We start from the raw sequence: 17638 nt of genomic DNA, 5'->3' as shown, positions 1-17638 counted from the left end.
AACTTAATAACGATTTGACCGCAAATGAGACCTTAACCACCAGGCAAACAATTGGTAACGCACGGTTGAGATATTCACTGCCTATCATGTACCTTCTTGAGCAGGGGGACCTTGCGGGGCAGAAGATAGCAGTCCATTACATGCCCGCCAAGGACATGTTTGCAAAAACAGCTGGATGCTTCCCACAAACTAAAACCAAAAGTTTTCATCAAGAGATTTTAATCATACATAGAAATTTAGTTTGACAGTACCATTCATTTAGAATGTTTTAGCAGTATATTTAGTGTAAAGAGCACAATGTGTTTATTCTTTTTTTTTTTTTTTTTTTGCCATTATCTGATGATGATAAAGCATTGAGAAATACACCAGAGAGAGAGAGAAGAGCAAAGAGTACATGACTAAGTAACACCTCAGACTACATTGTTATTTAACAACTTAAAGGCGACATTTATCTGTGGTTTATGTACCAGTGTGCATCCTCAGAGAAGACCCCCCCCCCCCTCCTCTCCCCTTCCCCAGCCTTCCCTCTCCCAAATTTACTTCGAGCCTTGAAAATGCCCGCAGGAAAAGAAATAACAGCCACGGGGGCTCCGTGTTGAACACGCAGCGACGGAGACCGCCCGGTGGTCTTCCATGACACATCTCGGCCAAAACTTGCTAAACGTGAGCGTACGATGAAATTGTCGAACGGATGGAAAGGGCAGTGGTGGGTGGTGGTGTGTGTGAGGCGGGGGAGGGGGCGGAGGACATATTACTGCAATCGAGTGCCACATTATAAGGCGTAAAAACAATCGATCACATCCACAGAGACGGCCGTACATCCATCTGCTGACCCAAACATCCATCTATCGCAAAATCAAAACGACAAAAAAGCCGCCGTGAAGCTCGGTGCTGTTTGTGCTATCTGAAAAGCGCCACAACAACAATTCCAACCAGCTAAAGTTCCAAACGAAGCCAAGAAAAAAAAAAAAAAAAAATACGTACACGACAGGAGGGCGGAACGGATAATTGGCCTACAAGTCCCAAAAGCGATCATTCTTCGGTACATCCATTCCGTTTAAGAGCAATTAAGGAAAAATGCCGACGCGTGCGTTTTGGCCGGTCGGCGTCGCGGGCGCGCGGCTGCGTCGCTTCTCCCCTCTTTAAAAACTTTGTAAGCTGCTTCTGAGCGCTTCTTCCAGAGCTTGTTTATGATGGAAGCTGCTGCGGTTTTGGCGTCGTGGCATCCGGCGGGCGCCTTCGTGCGCCCCAAGACGGAGACGTGTGTGTGTGTGTGTGCGTGCGAGCGAGCGTGTGGCGTTAAGGCTGGGGGGGAGGCGGCTGCGCGCTGGCGGCGTGCTGCGACATGGCCGCCGGGGAGGACATGGACTGGACCATGGGCTGGGCCGGCGGGGCCAGCGGAGGCTGAGGCTGCAGGGCCCCTGAGTGTGTGTTGGGGGACGGCGGGGGGGTCGGACGTTTGAATTTGTCGGGGCTGGTGCTTCTCCTTGGCGAGGGCCTCTGCGTGAGACGGACGACAAAAACAAATCACAGACATGAACCATAACATTAAGGACACGCCACAGAATGTTGACGCTCCGGTTGTGAACAGAACATATTACTCCAGTTGTAAAGACTTTACACTGGCTGGCTTGCAGTCAGCTGTAGAATACATTTCAAAATTAGGCTACTGGTCCATACGTCGCCAAATTGTTTAGGTCACGATTACATTAAAGAAATATGAATGGAATATAAACTCAGTAGGGCTCTGAGGGCTGCAGGCTCAAAGAAAACCTGGTGAAGCAGCATTTCGGTGCAGCACACAAACCGACTAAGCTGCCAACAGAAGTCACGCCGCCAGCCCCCAAGTGTTAACGCTTTTAAATCCAGGTTTAAAAACTGCCCCCCCCCGTGTCACATATCTGATTACCGTCTTTCATTTTTTAAAAAGTCTTCTCCAAAATCATGTTCTTGCACTGTACATTCTGTTAATAATTTTAGTACGCTACTTTTATTTCTTTACTTTGCTGTTCAGTGTCTTGAACTCTTTTGCTTCGAATTATTTTCAACTCATTCACTGCCAGAAATTTTTACCCTAACCGTTGAAAACATTTGAAAAAATATATAAATAGGTTCCTGGGATTGAATGGCAGGACTGTGAAAAATTCACCAATGGCAGTGAATGAGTTAAATTCTTGTACTTTCAATCATGGGAAGCACATTGAACAATATAAAGCTGCCCTGCCTACAAACCATGCAATAATTTGTAGTTTAAAAGATACAGTGCATTATTTTGTATTTTTAAAATATAATTGTAACTCAATTAAAAGGCCTCAATGCATTAAATAAAGATTGCTGACATAATACCTCGCAAGCAAGCACTATCAGTAAAAATTAGCATTATCATTACAATGGCAATTTTTGACACAGCTCCTTATGAAATGGTTAAAACCACGAACCAAAAGCAAGTTCCTTCAAAAACTCAATTTAACAGTACACAGCTGCCCAGATGTGTGCGCGTGGGTGCCTGTGACTCACCGCTACAGAGTGGGAGGAGCTTCCGTGGACGTGCAGGGCGGGGGTGTTGTAGTGGGAGATGGCGGCTCTGGACAGAGTGGCCGGTGGGGTGAAGCCGACCGTGTGGCTGCCATACGAGAGACCTGCGCGGACGGGAAGTTCAAAGTTGCGGAACAGGGCGCACACTTGTGATGACGCGTTTGCACGTCGGTCATTTTGGCACATGGATCGAAATGAGTTGCCCCGTGAACCCCAGTTTACGTTCCAGACCACCTCGCAATAGGTGAAATTCCGCCATAAACCATCCAAAAATAATTCTAGAGATATGCCCCACCACATGCTTAAATGTATTTTAAATATATGTATATAAAACGTCTTTGAATGGATAGAAAATACTGTACATGTCGAGAGTGTATGTAAACACAATATAGGAGTATTGTTTTGGCGCCAAAGAACTACGTTAAAATGAGTTGAGGAGCTTAATGTAGGGATTTTCCACCATCTTGTGGCACCTAATAGAACAATTTTCAAGCTTTTTTCGTATGGGCATTAATTACAAGCTATAATAACTGATACTTTTTTTGACAGAGTGAACAATGGGCCGCAATGTAGTGTGGGGAAAGTTGTACTTTGTTTTCAAAAGGCTCAACGGGGCCTGTTGTTTATGTGCGTTCTAGATGCTGGGAAACCTCTGACACATTCATTCAACCCTGATTGCCAAGAAATAAAACATTTATGTTTCTTTCTACCGGTACAAAGATTAGTTCAAACATCAAACTGCAGGTCAACACAATGCTGACGAAGAGATGACAATCATAAAAACGGCTGTTATGTAAAGAGACTTTACGATATTGACTTTTACAGTATATGCTGCTGCCAGGATTCTTATGATAGCTTATAATAAAATTTATTCATGCCAGTCGTCTCTCTCTCTGACAACATGTTACTTATTGGCTGCTCTATGACCGCTTGGACGGCGGCCATCTTACCGGGGGATATGGGTCGGCTGGAGCTGGGGGAGGGCGTGTACGGGATGGGGCTGGACACCGTCCTCGCTCGTAGGCCCTGCGCAGACATCTCGTTGAAGTACCTGTTGACGCAAGACAGAATAAAAATAAAATAAATGATGTCAGTGGCTAACGCGATGTTATAACTGCTATAATGGCTATCTGTGCTCGGGTCAGATCGCAGTGTTTTATTAGGGGCATTATGTTACATAATGCAAGAGTTTGGCCACAAAGCAATCACAACATACTGAGACTGGATTCGCGCCGCATGGTTAACGATCTGATATTCTTTTTGCTATCAACTGATGCCATTCATACACGCATTACTTCTGTAGAAATTGAATGTGAATGCTTAAAGTGGAAATCAACACAAACATATTTTTTATACAAGCCCACTAGTTGAAACAAAGCATTCTGATAAATACTGCAATTATGGAATAAGAGTTAATCCACTCGTTTTTAGCCATCTCTGGGGGAGGCCATTTTGTCACTTCTGTCGACTGAAAATGACATCACAACCGCTCAGGAAACGACCAATCACAGCTGACCCGTTTTCTGAAGCTGAGCCACAATTTGGTCGTTATCTGAGCCCTGAGCAGTTGTGATGTCATTTTCAGTCGACAGAAGTGACAAAACGGCCATCCCCTGAGATGGCTAAAAAGGGGTGTATTTTGCTGCTTAACTCATATTCCACAAACGCAATATTAATCAGAATGCTGTGTTTCAACTAGTGGGCCTGCTGGGAACATATTCTTGAAAAAAATATGTTTGAGTTGATTTCCCACTTTAAGGGCTGAAGCAGAGCTGAAAAGCGGTGGAATTTATGGGACGGCTAAAATGTAGTATGTGAGCTTAGGAGTTGGAATGGTTTGAATATGTGAAGAAGTGTGGAACACTGGGGTAAATATGTCAAACACCTACTTGGGAATTTTGTGAAAATGGTTACATTTTGGGAATGTTCGAAGAGCTCTGCCCAAGTCCTCCATAAATTGAGCAGTTTGGGTGGGCATACTAGCGACCGCTCATAATGTTACCACCGGTGCAGCCGTATCAGATACATGTCACTTGAAATGAACGTGAAAATAGGCGGTCAAATCTCACGCGGGCATTGAATTCAAATGAGTTACTTGGAAGTGCACCGTAAATCCACTTCTTCATTTTTGTGCCACGTAGCCAACAGTGGTGCTTAATTTAACCACTTAAGCCCCATTAAAATGGCTTGTCTGGCGAGGAGCAGCTGCCGCGCACTTCCGACGCCTTTGCTTTGTACCGCCGGCTGCTTTCAAAACACTTCCATCTGTTCGGCCGAACTGCAGCGCCTCGTACCGCTCGTCGTCCATTTCCAGGCTGGACTCGCTCTCCGACAACTGTCTGCACAGCGCCTCCCGACGCTCCATCTCCCTCTGGAGCTTTCTCTGCAGCCTGACGTTCTCCTCCCTCATGTGTCGCTCCTCCTCGATGTACTGCGCACGTTTCTCCGTGTCTGCGTGGGGGACAAACACTGTTGAAGGCAAGATACGCTCACCGCCATTAAACAAAACAGCGGGTCAATGCCCGATTCCAGTACCATAAAGCAAACAAAATGTCCTTCTCAGTACTTCCTTCTACTTAGGGTTGAGCTAAGCACTCCCCCTAGTGGCCAAAATGAAACATGAGAGTCACAGGAGAGGCTCCGGTTGAGGCCAATTAACCTCCTCTTGCAATTTCATTAAACAGAAACAAAATTTTTTTTAAAAAAACGTTTTGTTTACCCCAAACCAACACATTGAGAAAGTGGCTGCAACAGCTTAATTTAGGTCGAAAGAGAACCCTTTGTAAAACTTTTTTTTCTTGAAATGGCCAAAGTATTATTTGACGGCACGTGTCAAATGGAAGCGCCCACGCGCGACGGTTCGGAAAAACCCACTTACGCTGCAACTCGGTGGTGCGCAGGCTTTTCTTAAGCCTCTCCACCTCGTTCTTCAGGAAGCGGATATGCCGCATCATGTTCTCTGGGGAGTCGATCTCCATGGACACGTCCCGCGGGGACGGAGGGGCCGACACGGGCTGGTCCAACTTCTCCTGTAGGATCCTGGCGAAGGAAAAGTCAATGAGACCACATAAAGAAAAAGAAAGGAAAAGATCGCGGCAACGTCATGCAACCATTTGTCATTAGAAATGAGCAGTATGTACCTTTTCTCTGCCTCCAGCTTGTCCATCCGCTTCCATAGTCTGTTGACAAGGGCTTCTTGTTCCTGCTCTAATGTGTTCTCGAGGTCGATCTTTTCCCGCCTCAACTAGAGGAGTGATGGGAGGGGGAGGAAAACATTCAGAGAAAATGTACGGCACATTCATGGTCTTGGTACAGATAGGTTCTGCTGTGTGCTCGCTTGAGGACGCAGTGAGCCAAAAAAAAAAAAAAATGAACACTGGAGGGAGCATGTAAAACATTTGCCAGCTAGTTGATTCAGCCATTAAGTTTGGGTGGAGGGGGATTTGCAGGAAATTGTAACCATTTTACTCACTTCCTCAATGTGTCAATTCGCACTAAAACATTGAAGCGCACCCAGAGGGGTACACACAAACTTATAAGAAGGCTGAATTTGAGAATTGTGCCTCCATTTGTGACTCACAAAATCGAGAGTCAAGGCCCCATCGGCGGAGAAAATAAATTCCGACTCAAAGACTTCCTGCTCAGGAAGCATCGTGTGTGGAAAAAATAAATGAGAAAAAACGTTCATACCTGCTCCAAAGTCAGCTGCTTGGAGATGGTCTCGTTCTCCATCTTCTTGATCTTCTTCATGAGCTTATTGACCTGGAACTCCTGCTCCTGCTCCAGGTGCTGCTCCAGTTCAGCCTTTTCATGCTGGAGCTAAAATGGGGGCAAAAAAAAAAAAAAAAAAAAGGAGAAAGTGAGCGGGGCGGGTGAAAAGAGAAGCACAAAAGGGCGACGGACCATGAGTCACTCATCAACTATTTGAAGACACGAGACTGTAAAAGATCACTGCGTTAGCTCAACCATGGAGCGGTTAGCAAAACAAGATGGGAAAAACGACCAACGTGGCAACCATGGTAACCACATTTGGCAGATAAACCAGACAAAACAAGAACGATAGATTGCATAAGCAACAATTACTCATCACTAGGAAAACGGAAAACTAATTTATGAGAAATGACTGGCCAGAGCGACCGGGAACGAGTGGCACAGAAGCGACCAAATAACCGACACATGGGAGGAGAGTCATTGGAGAGTCGTTCGGAAGCCACGGTGATGTCATCGTGAGCACTTTGAGCCTCCGGGCGAGTTAAAACTACAGCTGATGAGAATACACTGGCTGCTGTGAGCTTGTATAAACGAGGATGACCCAGACGGACGGATGATGTCAAACGCAGGCCACATCGGCCGGATTTACACGGCACGGTTCAAGTGACACAATTTGGACAGTATGCGTCACTGCAGTGGAAATAGAAAATGCAGGGAATCTGATCTCTTCAAATGGCAATCTGGCCTCTTCCAAATGGGGCTAAAAATCGGATCCACACTACGCACGGATCAGATACACATCATGGAAAACAACGCCGACGCCATTGAAATACACCAATTGGGAAGTTCTTTTCCCTCAATATTGCGATTTAAAGCCTGCTTATTTTTTTTAACAATAAATTAAACTGTATAACAATAACCAATATCAGATTTATTATACTTCAATGTTTTGGTCTTATAGAGCAGGCTTAGGCTAAAATAAAGGCAAATGAACCATGAATTAATATGAAAGACAGTTGATATATTTCAACTAGAGTTGTTAACTTATTACATTCTTTTAAGCGCTCACTACGACAACGTCACAAAATTGACAAAATACCGATACCAGCCTTATTTCTAGGTCTCGAGTACTTCTAAAGGCTGCCGATACCAGTCACCGATACCAGTTACCGGTGTGCTCTTGTGGGCGCATTACTATCGGCAAGAAAATGGCAGGCATGACCAACAGAACTTTTTTTTTTTTTTTTTTTTTAAGTGAGCTGAATCCATGTCAATCCTCCTTGTTAACTACATTTTTGCATGGATGACAAAGCGTTTTTCTCTACATTATTGCTTAGGGCATTATTAGTATGTTGCTACCAAAATGTATACATCTATTTGCTAACTCAATTTGTGTAGTATGACTTTCTCTAGTACGGTACTTGATGCATACATTTGACACATTGACCCGCTTACACTGACTGAAAAAAAATGAATTTTGTAATTTTTTAGTGGTCTAGTTTTCCTGTTAAATATGAATATTATTTATGCATTGCGTGTTGTTTCAAGTGTTCCTTCTGTGTCATTAAGTCTTGTATTTGGGAATTCATTCAGAATTAGACACATGGACGTGCGGTGTAATTCCAGCTATAGACGCTGCTAGGACATGAAAATTCGGTATCCTGACGCAGTCAGCTTCAACCTGCAATGACTCAAGGTGAGTCCGAGGATGGCGCGGCAGAGCCAGTTGAGCTCAGGATAGCCGCCGCTAGGTTCTGGCAAAAAGCCCAAGCCCAATGTCAACACTACAGAAAACAAAACTGAAGACGACTATCATGTGGAGTTGTTTTATAAATAATGGATTCAGTGCAAACACAAGGTCCATTTCAAAGGGGAAAATTTGACATTGGAGAAAACGAATCAAACTCCGAATTGCAGGTTGCACCTTCTCTATTTCTATTAGATAATAGACCGAAACTAAAATAAAGCATTTCCGCAAGTGGATAGCGGGAGGAACTATTGATTGTCGACTTTACGTATTGCATTTTTCAACTGTCATTCAAATGCAAAAAGAAGTTCAATGCTTAACCTAAAATAAAACAAAACTAGTCGGTGTTTGTTGACAAGACAAACGTGTCGCATTTCAGCGTGCATTTAACACCCAATTGTCATACCAGCATAAATGGAAGTCAACCGCTGTACAATGAAACCTGAAGCCAACACTAACCATTAACCTGGTGACACGCGGCGGGTGCAGTGGAGATTAGCGCATGTACCATTACCACTAAACAGCCGAACTTCAACTTTGTACATTGTTTTTATTACCAATTGACATATAACACAAAGCCAACAACTTTTGAGGTTTGGCGCAACTCTAGTGGCATATTTCTCCGGAACATTTGAGATATTATTGTAATGATTCTAAATTGCATGATTTCAGCGCAGAAGTAGAATTCATAAAATTTCAACAGCCTGCTGCTTCATCTTACTTTCCCCTATCACCAGTTCCATTTGGACATTTACATTAATGAAAGCAAGCAAAATGGCCGTCCTTGTAAACCTACTCACTTGCATGAGCTTCCTGGAGAGCTCGTTAGTGAGAAACTCCTCCTCTTTCTCATAGTTGACAGCGAGGGTCTCCTTCTCCTTCTGAAGGGCTTGGATCTTCTTGAACAAGGTGTTGCTAATGAACTCTTCCTCCTGCTCCGCTCGCGCTTGCTGCGGGACACAACCGCATCAAATGTTAGTGAGCTGAGTGGAAAAGTGAGTTTCACAAAGGCTGGATTTAGTCCTTGTTCCCAATTTAGATATAATGCCTCATTCCAACCCCCATATCGGGTATTGGGCCGATACCTGACCTATTTTAAAGTATTGGGTACTTGAGGAGGCCGCCAATACCAGGCACCCATACCTATGGCAAAAAATAAAATAAATCTGATAAAGTGAAATCAAGTAAATCCTCCTTGCCAGTAGTTGGCGCTATAATGCGGAAGTTTGACACATTCGTGAATCATCAAGTTCAGAAAGAAAGGTCTGTGGTCACAATTTGTTGTCATTCTGTTAAATGAAATTTTATGAATCAAAACTGCTAGAGGTAGCCGTACTCTGCATCAGTGAGTACTCAAGGGTAAATACTTGTCCCGGTTTGAATAAAAAGTGGCATCAAACGCCCCTAGTGTAGAGTCACCTTCGGTTGATTTGTGAATCCTCCCTGCAAATTTTACATAACCAGAACTATTAGCTGAACACACGCGTGTAGTCATGCCAATCCAAATATTTTTGTTCTTTTTCTGTCTCGCCAAAGATGCCATCAGCTTCTTCTTAAGGCTTCTGGCAAACAACATAGGTGCCAAAAGAAGGTAATGACGCGCCAGGAGAAGGTAAGCCTCCAGGATACGCTCAAAGAAAGGAAAACGTTATGCCACAGTGTGAGAACTGGGTTATGTTGTACAATGAGTTTGAAATGATATCAGAATTTTGGGTGATCATTGTTTGGGGTAAATTTGGCGTTCAAACTATGAATATGGATGGTTTTGGGATTTGGGAAGCAGTTGAAATATAACCAACGCAAGCACAGGGAGAACTGCAAACTCCACACAAAGGTCTGAAGCCGATTCGAACCATGTTCAGACCTGTGAGGCAGACTTGTTAACCACAAGGGCACCGCCATGCTGCAGTCACTTGAACTGTGCCAAACCAGCCCAAGATGTTTGCCTCTACAGGGTGGAGTTGTGTAACCGAACGGTGGCCAAAAATGTAATGGTAAGCTGGTGATTCACTATTGTTTTTCCACTGGCATCCAAAACGGAAACAGAATTTCCCCTAATGGCTCCTGAGTTATTGCAGTAATATGAGCCTCAAAAGGGGGGGAGGGAGTGAAACAGGGGGCAACACACACACAAATTAATCATCCCGGCAATGCGTTTATACGAGCTGGAATGACTCAGTGAGGAGGTCAAAGCGGAGGAGACACCCGGGATGAACCTCAACTCGACCCGGGGAGAGTGCAACCTTGTGCTGCGCCGTCACACGAGCCACGCTCGCGGCTGAGCTCGGCCAAGTTTGGCCTACATACTTCCCATCTCAACACGGCATCAGTTACACACCTAGTCAAGGCTAATGCTGAATACAGTTGATGTTTCAGCTGCGTGTCGACGCTTTTTCGACAAGCTTCGCGTGTGTGTGTGTGTGTGTGTGTGCGTGCGTGCGTGAGTCGTTTAATTCGGTCTTAAGCCCCCACAACGATTTAATTAATGACTTCGTGAGGTGTCAACGCGACTTTGGACGCCGAGCTAAGGTTAGCGGAGATTAGCTGAGGGGGAATAAAGAAACAAAACAAAGCCAAACTAGCTGTCTGGCTAACCGCTGGCCGGCCAACGTAGACGTTAGCACGCACGCTACGTTAGCATTGCAACATGGCCAAGTCGCTAACATAACACGAGAGGGGCGTGTTGGGGAAACAAACACACGCGTGACATGCATTACGTGTGGAAATTGTTGACTTGAGATGCGATTAAACGACGCCGTGTATGGATCGCTACATGCCCAAAAAGGCCACGTATCGATCAGGTTCTCATGTATGTTAGCCCCCCCGAGCTAAGTGGCTAACGCTACTCACAATAGTGACGCTAGCTTTGCGCAGGTCCCGATTCTCCTCCTGCAGCGCTTTGCACTTGAGTTTGAACGTCTCCAGCTCGATTTTCAGAACTTTGTTCTCCTGCTGCAGAGAGGCCAGCCGGTTGGTGAGCTCCTCCAGGCGGAACTGCGAGATCACGATGGTCGGCTTGCCCGAGTTGGAGGCGCAGGTCGACATCGGGGTGGCCGAGCTGCTGCCCGCACCGTCGGTGTCGCTCTCGCTGTCCGCCATGGCGACTGTGAGGTGGAGGAGAGCGAAGAGCTTCGACGCAGAAGAAGACGAGCGGAGCTTCCACTCAGCGCTGCCCCTGCGCCGTGTCACCTTGCCGGGGCGCCGCGATGACAGCGCCCCGGTGTGGAAGTCTCCGGAAGCGCGGCGACTCCTCCGTCAAACTGCTCCAATTTACTACGTCATAAAGGCAAAAAGCGAGCGACCAAGAAAGTAGGTCTAAAATAAAAATATTACATTCCCCGATTCCCACTTAAACACCATAGACTCTCGTAAATGCTCTAGGTCTGTTTAGATTCTCTAGGACGTGGGGATCCGCAAAGGTTGAATTGAGGCACCTGGGCGTTTCTTGTTGGTTGAATATTTATTTCAAATTTCAAGAGTCGTTCAATTCCAAATTTTCAAGTGTGGATTCCCTCAGATGGGTGTGTCATACGAAGGACGGCATCCCGTCAGAAGCAAATGTTTATGCAGAGCAATGTAGTGAGTGCAATTACCTCTACATTGGAGAGACCATGCAAGCCGCCTTGATACAAGCACATGGTATAACATCGGCGAGCAGCTTCTTCTGGTCCAGTCAAAAATTCATTCGCCTCTCAAAAAGAACGGACGTACTTTTGAAGACAAATTCTGGAAAGGGAGACAAACTGGTTTGGAAGAGGTGTAAAAGAAGACATCTATGTCAAACTTGAAAAGCCATCTCCAAATAGTGGACGAGATGGACAAAGTAAGGTTTCAAATAAGGATTAGGTTCCCAGTAGGCTTTAAAATAGGGTTAATAGTCGGGGTTTGGGTGTCACAGTAGGGTTTCAAAAAAGTTGTATTTTTAGCCATAGCAATGTTTCAAATTAGGGCTTCAAGCCAGGTGTAGGGTTTCAAAATAGGGTTTCTACTTCTAGTCACGGTTCGGGTTTCAAGTTTGTAGGTTGGGTTAGGGTTTGTGCAGATGCAAGTGTTGGCTATTTGTTTTGCTAACTTGCCACAGCGGGGGAAAAAAGTATTTTTCTAAACCAAGATCTAGGTAGATATGAGTGTTGCTGTACCTTTCCTAACATTGTAAAGAAACAAAAAACCCTAGACTATCAAATTAGCAAGTTATGGCCCAAGCTTCCTTGCATAAGTGTTCTAATTCAGCAACACTGGAGGGTTTTCGAGCATGAACGACCTTTTCAAGGTAATGCCACAGCATTTCAATCAGATTCAAGTCTAGAGTTTGACTAAAGACCACTCCCAAAACCTTAATTTTTTTTAAGCCATTCAGAAGTTGACTTAATAGTCAAGTTCTAAGTTTGCCACATCCCAGAAGAAACTACGCTGTTGCTCATTTTATGAGGTCACTTTGTAAATATCCCATCACACGCAGACACGCACACACACACAAAAAGCACAAGAGAAAGTGTATTGCAAAACCAATGCATTTTTATTTTTTGTCTTTTTTAGGTCGATTTTGAGCTTGTTTTTTTTTTTTCATTTTCTTGAAAGACATCTGAAACATTTGCGGTGTCCTCGCTGCTGCTATCGCCTCTAAAAGACCTCGGATAACCAAAGTGCTAGAATTATTATTACATTTCAATGGCTTCACTCTGTTAGTAAAGAATTGTACATCAAAAAGTCTGCCCGGGTGAAAACACATATGAAACAAAATCGATAGTTCAACGATATCAAAAGATCATCGAGCCCCTGATCGATTTTGAGAGGAGAAAGGGGATGTGTACCACCCCCAGCCCCACCAGAAAAAGAAAATCACATAGTTTTAATGTCCACAGCGTTGGCATCAGCATACTGATGCTGAACACACTGGATCTATGGGTCCGCCTAATGAAAACCAACACACAAGTGATGAAAATGATTCTAATGGACACTGCTTATACAGGCTCTCCTGCCTAAATACCACACGGCGTCAAGAGTCAAAACACAATTTATTCGATGCATAAACAACGGCTTCTGTTGACCATCCAGTGTTTTTTTTTTTCCTCTAAAGATGCAATTAAGAGCTACAGTCAAAATAATCTCTCTTTGTGAGTGGATTTTAAATGAAGTAGTGACATGTCACTCAAAAAGATTAATAATGGAAAAATAAATGGCCTTTTTTTGTCATTTGATACCACACAGCATTTGTGAGACGACACGGTCCAAACAGTGTACGGAGACTCTTAACACCTTATAGCCAATAACGCACGATACACGGTTACAGTGTTGTACAGCGAGCCAGCCTACTAGCGCTTACATTCGCTATTATTACGCTCTCAAGCTGCCCCTCCGGTTTTACACACACACGCGCAAACAAAACACCCCCCCCCAACAAAAAAATGCAAAATGCCTCAATGCTATCCTTGTCCGTTTTTAAAATATAAAACCAGTGACAAACATTAGGTCTGTACGTGTACACACAGATAAAAGGGCCTTTTTCTTAATACAGTGCTTTTGCAAACTTGTAAAAATTCGTACTTAAAATAATGTGAACAGCATGCTTGAAAATACTCTTGAAAGGCTGTGAGATTAGATCCCACTTTTGGGAATGACCCAACACTGATTTTCTGGAAATGTCCTCAAGTTAAAATCAAACCAGTCCGTGTACAAACGTTATACCTGCTCTATTAGATCTTCTATTTTCTTCCTTTTTTTTTTTTTAAATTGTATTTTTTTTAACAAGAACCTGTGTTACACGCACAACTTTGAAAAGTGGAATTGCTTCAGTGGATTACTAAAGCACTTGTAAAGATCCCACACCCCAATGTGACCAAACTCCACTCTACCAGTAGCGTATTAAGAATTATACACATTATGACTCTATATACAGAAATATGTGTTGTTGTTTTTTTTATTTTAAAAAAGAAGAAAAAAGTCCCCAAACAGTTAACATCCTGACAACAGTGGGTGCAAGAAGAAAAATGATAAGGCCAGTGTTGAACGTGTTGAAGTTGGCTGACGTGTTCCATTAGATCGCTGTCGTGTTGTATTGTGTCTTCTTCGCATTTCCTCTCGTCGCCCATTGTGCCGTCTTTGGTCAACGGTTGCACCTACATTTGCGGATGTGAGCGAAGCAGGCCCCCCGCCCCCGCCCCCCCGAGAGGCCTTCCCCCAAAAGCCCCAACAGGAAGCAGAATCCTCGACGGCGGGTCCCGCGGACCGAGCGTTCGCCCTCACAGGCCCTTTGATTGACAGGGAGTTTGAGGAATTTGTTCATGCTCATGCGTTGTCGGGTCGAGAGGGGCGTTGGACTCCTCTCATCACGTGAAGCCCCTTCGGTGGAAGTGGATGCTGGCTGGACTCTTGGACTCAAATCCTCAAACTGGAACACCTCAGCCCTCAGGTAACCCCTGTTCCCAGGAACGTGGAATATGATCCTGTATGGCTGCGGGAAACAAAACAATACATTCAAATCAGTCTAAAGCTGAACTATTATTAGCCTAATAGCATAATTGGCTAAGTCAAGTTTGAACCTTCGTCAAAGGGCGCAGCCATTTTGACATTCTACCGCCCTCTGCCGGCGACTGAATGACATCAGAGTGCCCTCGGGCTCGCATTGCAAACGTCGTGTGACCAAACCCCAAAAAACAGGTGAGCCGTGACATTTGCAATGCGAGCCGAGGATTTAGATGTGTTGCTAGATTCTTTTATGAAAAATCTTTGTCAGAGCGGTGGGAAAGTGGGTAAAGTATAGTGTTAACTTCAGTAAGTTGACAACAATGAGGAGTCCTCGCTTCATCGCAACACCCGAGCTGCTCCCCGGTCATCACTGTGATGAAAGCTTATTCTCTGAATTAGGCCTGCACGATTATGGGAAAAATGATAAGCACGATTTATTTTTGATCAATATTTTAACTCATTCAATCCCAAAGACATATCTAAACGTTAGGGTAAAAGAGACAATAAGTAACATGTATTTTTTATTTATTTATTTTTTTTTTTTACAGTATCATGGTAACACGTGATTCACATTGGGTGCGCCGCTTGACTTGACAACACTGCCAATAAATTTTAAGAAGGAGCCGTGCCTCGACGGTGTAGCATACGGCCGAACAGCAGTGGGGCTGAACAGCGATGCTGCTGGGTTAACAGTCTCTTTTTGGAATTGACACACTGCTCTGAGTCAGGGATTTAGTAGACAAAAAAAAGACAAGAGCCGCAGGTGTCAGAGTTAAATATTGCTCATCAGCGCTTTGTCACCAATGTCCCATTGACACTTGCACTCACAAAAAAATGTTGCAATAGAATGAGCATGCTCAGACATCGCTAAGCCTTTTACACAGACAAGAGCAAATATGCGGGCCAGGATGTTTTTCCATTTGGGGAAAAACATGCTTACAATGTATTTCCTCAAATATTTGCCTCCACTCTAGTAAAAAGTGTTTCAGTTACTCACATGTTGTGTCAACCACTTGAACAGACACCTCATTTCAAATAAATTAACCATGACTCAAATAATCCCCCAGTGTGTTATCCACATAAATGCTAACCATGACTCAATTTATCACCCTGTGCATAATTTACTTGAACAAATGCCTCACCACAAATAAATTAATTGCGTCAATGAATTACATAGTGCGCCATCCACTTCAACAAATGCCTCACCTCAAAATACACTAACTGTGACTAAATTAATCATCAGGCGAGGTTTTTCTAATACACGCCTTACTAACCAACTTAAAAGTGACAGACATGGAGCAACTGTACCTGGTAGAGAGAAAAACCATCCATCCCTATGAGTGAAACTTTTTGTCTCCGGGCCTCCTCTCGTCCATTCGCCTGCCATTCCTCGACGCTCCATCTTTCTGCAAAATCCAAGAACACCCCGAAATAAAGTTGAGTCAAGGATTTTTAAAAAATCATTAAACCATGTCACAGGCAACGCCAAGCCAACCACTGTGACTGTAATCCGAACCTAGAAAATGTTAGTAGTCTACAGTGTCACACCAACACCACGCCTGGATGAAGAAAAATGTGTAGTTATGGAGAGAGAAGAGGGAAATATCATATTGTTGAAATACCGTATAGTCACGGCACTCGTTAGTTACATATTGTCTGAAAATGCAATCAAGGTGGTTGCACCACTGAAACCACTCAGTCACAACATTAGGTGGGCCCGAAAATGTGACTGGAATTCAAAAATTATTATGGTTTGAGCCTAACTGCTTCAAAGGTTTGTCTAGCTCTATGTGCCCTGTGATTGGCTGTTGAATAATACAGAGCAGACACAACATTACTGCATCATACGGAGAATCTAATCTTTGACCCAAAAGATCCGCATGCCACCAAGACTTTGCACCCAAGACGGGTATCAGCCAACCTCAGGCCTGTCCTCCTGCAGAATGGGATTTTTCTGAAGGCCCCTGTGGCACCCGTGGTTGTCTGTTGAGGAGCTAGAGAGCCGGCGGACGACCTTCCTGATGACCTACTCGACGTGTCAACCAAGAGAGAAAAGAACTGCTGGTTTCACAAACCGCTTCTCTCCAGGAAGCTGAATGGATCATGAAGGTGGATTGATACGTTACTTTTCTACTGACGAGGTTACCGTCTTGGTCCAAGTAGTGTTCTTCGGTCACAGACTCGCCGGATATGTTTTTTGCTTCCTCGCCCTGCGAATGTTTGGTCGTTAGCGCCATAAAATAGGTCACAGGTCACACCTAAATATGGAAAACAAACCATCACACCAAATGGAGAGAGAGAGAGAGAAAGAGAGAGAGTCCTGCAAAAGCGTGACCATGTAGAAATTCCCTCTGAAAAGTTCTGACAGCAAACTCACAGCAATCTACAGATGCCATGCACATCTGACCCTAGAGAGGCTTCAACACACAATCAGCTTTGTGCATATAAGCCATGTCATTACAGAGAAAAGTATTAGCTCACCCGCCCTCAATTTCTTGTTTGATCGAATCGGATCAGTTGTGCAATGACAACACTATAACGTGCTGTTGAAGCAACAGTGCAAATGTTTAACACTCTCACGGCATCCACACAAAGAGAGACAACAGAAAAGGCTCAGGAATGCAAAGAAGATACTTTCCTATACTATGCAATGCACCCACATCCAAAGAGGCACCTATTCGAAGCACACAAGCAAAAAAAAAAAACACTCCAGACTCAAGCCAAACCGAGCCACTTTCCCAGGCTCACAGGATACCTTTAAAATGAGCCGGCGTCGGAAGATTCTTGTGGTTACGGTCTGTTCTTCCTCAGAACCGGAATCTACACTAACCCGCTGCTGGAGAAGGAATAAATCAAATATCATGACACAAACTCAAAAGACAGAAGCCTGGAGGAGAGAAAGTGGCGAGTTAGGCATGTGTCCGTGTGACTTAGTAACTCGTACAATTTGGCTCCATCGGCGGCGTCGCTCAAAGACCTGGTTAATATTCTTGAGCACAATGGATCTTTGAGTAACACAATCGAAGAGAAAGTGTTGGATTTACACAGCCTGGTTCAAGTATCACAAATCCCAATTTGTGTCACAACAGAGAGAAAAAAAGATGAAATCGCATGTTATCATCCTTCAATAACTTCAGACAGCCATTACAGGTATTCAATCGTAATTGGGCACTTGGGACC

At 44.2% G+C, this 17638-nt stretch overlaps 2 protein-coding genes across 28 annotated transcripts in view; both read right to left on the bottom strand.

Moving 5' to 3' along the window:
- Window positions 1–202: 202 nt before the first annotated feature.
- On the bottom strand, window positions 203–11248 carry LOC147140017 (coiled-coil domain-containing protein 6-like). Its single transcript, XM_086045334.1, has 9 exons — window positions 10844–11248; window positions 8794–8943; window positions 6226–6354; window positions 5676–5779; window positions 5414–5574; window positions 4830–4986; window positions 3486–3586; window positions 2518–2639; window positions 203–1500 (listed from the first exon to the last, which is right to left on the bottom strand). Exons 1-9 carry the CDS (start codon window positions 11090–11092, stop codon window positions 1300–1302), a joined length of 1374 nt encoding a protein of 457 aa, XP_085901460.1. The 5' UTR covers window positions 11093–11248; the 3' UTR covers window positions 203–1299.
- A 1240-nt stretch (window positions 11249–12488) lies between these two features.
- The window catches only part of LOC147140016 (ankyrin-3-like), a 117967-nt gene continuing 112817 nt past the window's right edge, over window positions 12489–17638 (bottom strand). For 25 of the 27 annotated variants that reach the window (XM_086045306.1, XM_086045309.1, XM_086045330.1 and 22 more), the window contains 5 exons: window positions 17214–17294; window positions 16585–16668; window positions 16380–16484; window positions 15767–15864; window positions 12489–14444 (listed from right to left, as the gene is read on the bottom strand). In XM_086045306.1, coding sequence (XP_085901432.1) covers window positions 15793–15864; window positions 16380–16484; window positions 16585–16668; window positions 17214–17294 — 342 coding nt within the window. In that variant the 3' untranslated portion in view covers window positions 12489–14444; window positions 15767–15792. The remainder of the gene's footprint in view (window positions 14445–15766; window positions 15865–16379; window positions 16485–16584; window positions 16669–17213; window positions 17295–17638) is intronic. The other 2 variants (XM_086045314.1, XM_086045329.1) reach the window with 2 other exon arrangements.

The sequence above is a fragment of the Filicampus tigris genome, chromosome 11, assembly GCF_054856515.1.
Source record: "Filicampus tigris isolate MCC_2025a chromosome 11, RoL_Ftig_1.0, whole genome shotgun sequence".
Classification (NCBI taxonomy): Eukaryota; Metazoa; Chordata; class Actinopteri; order Syngnathiformes; family Syngnathidae; genus Filicampus; species Filicampus tigris.
Note: the sequence above shows the minus strand (reverse complement) of the source record. Positions and strands in the feature narration are given on the sequence as shown.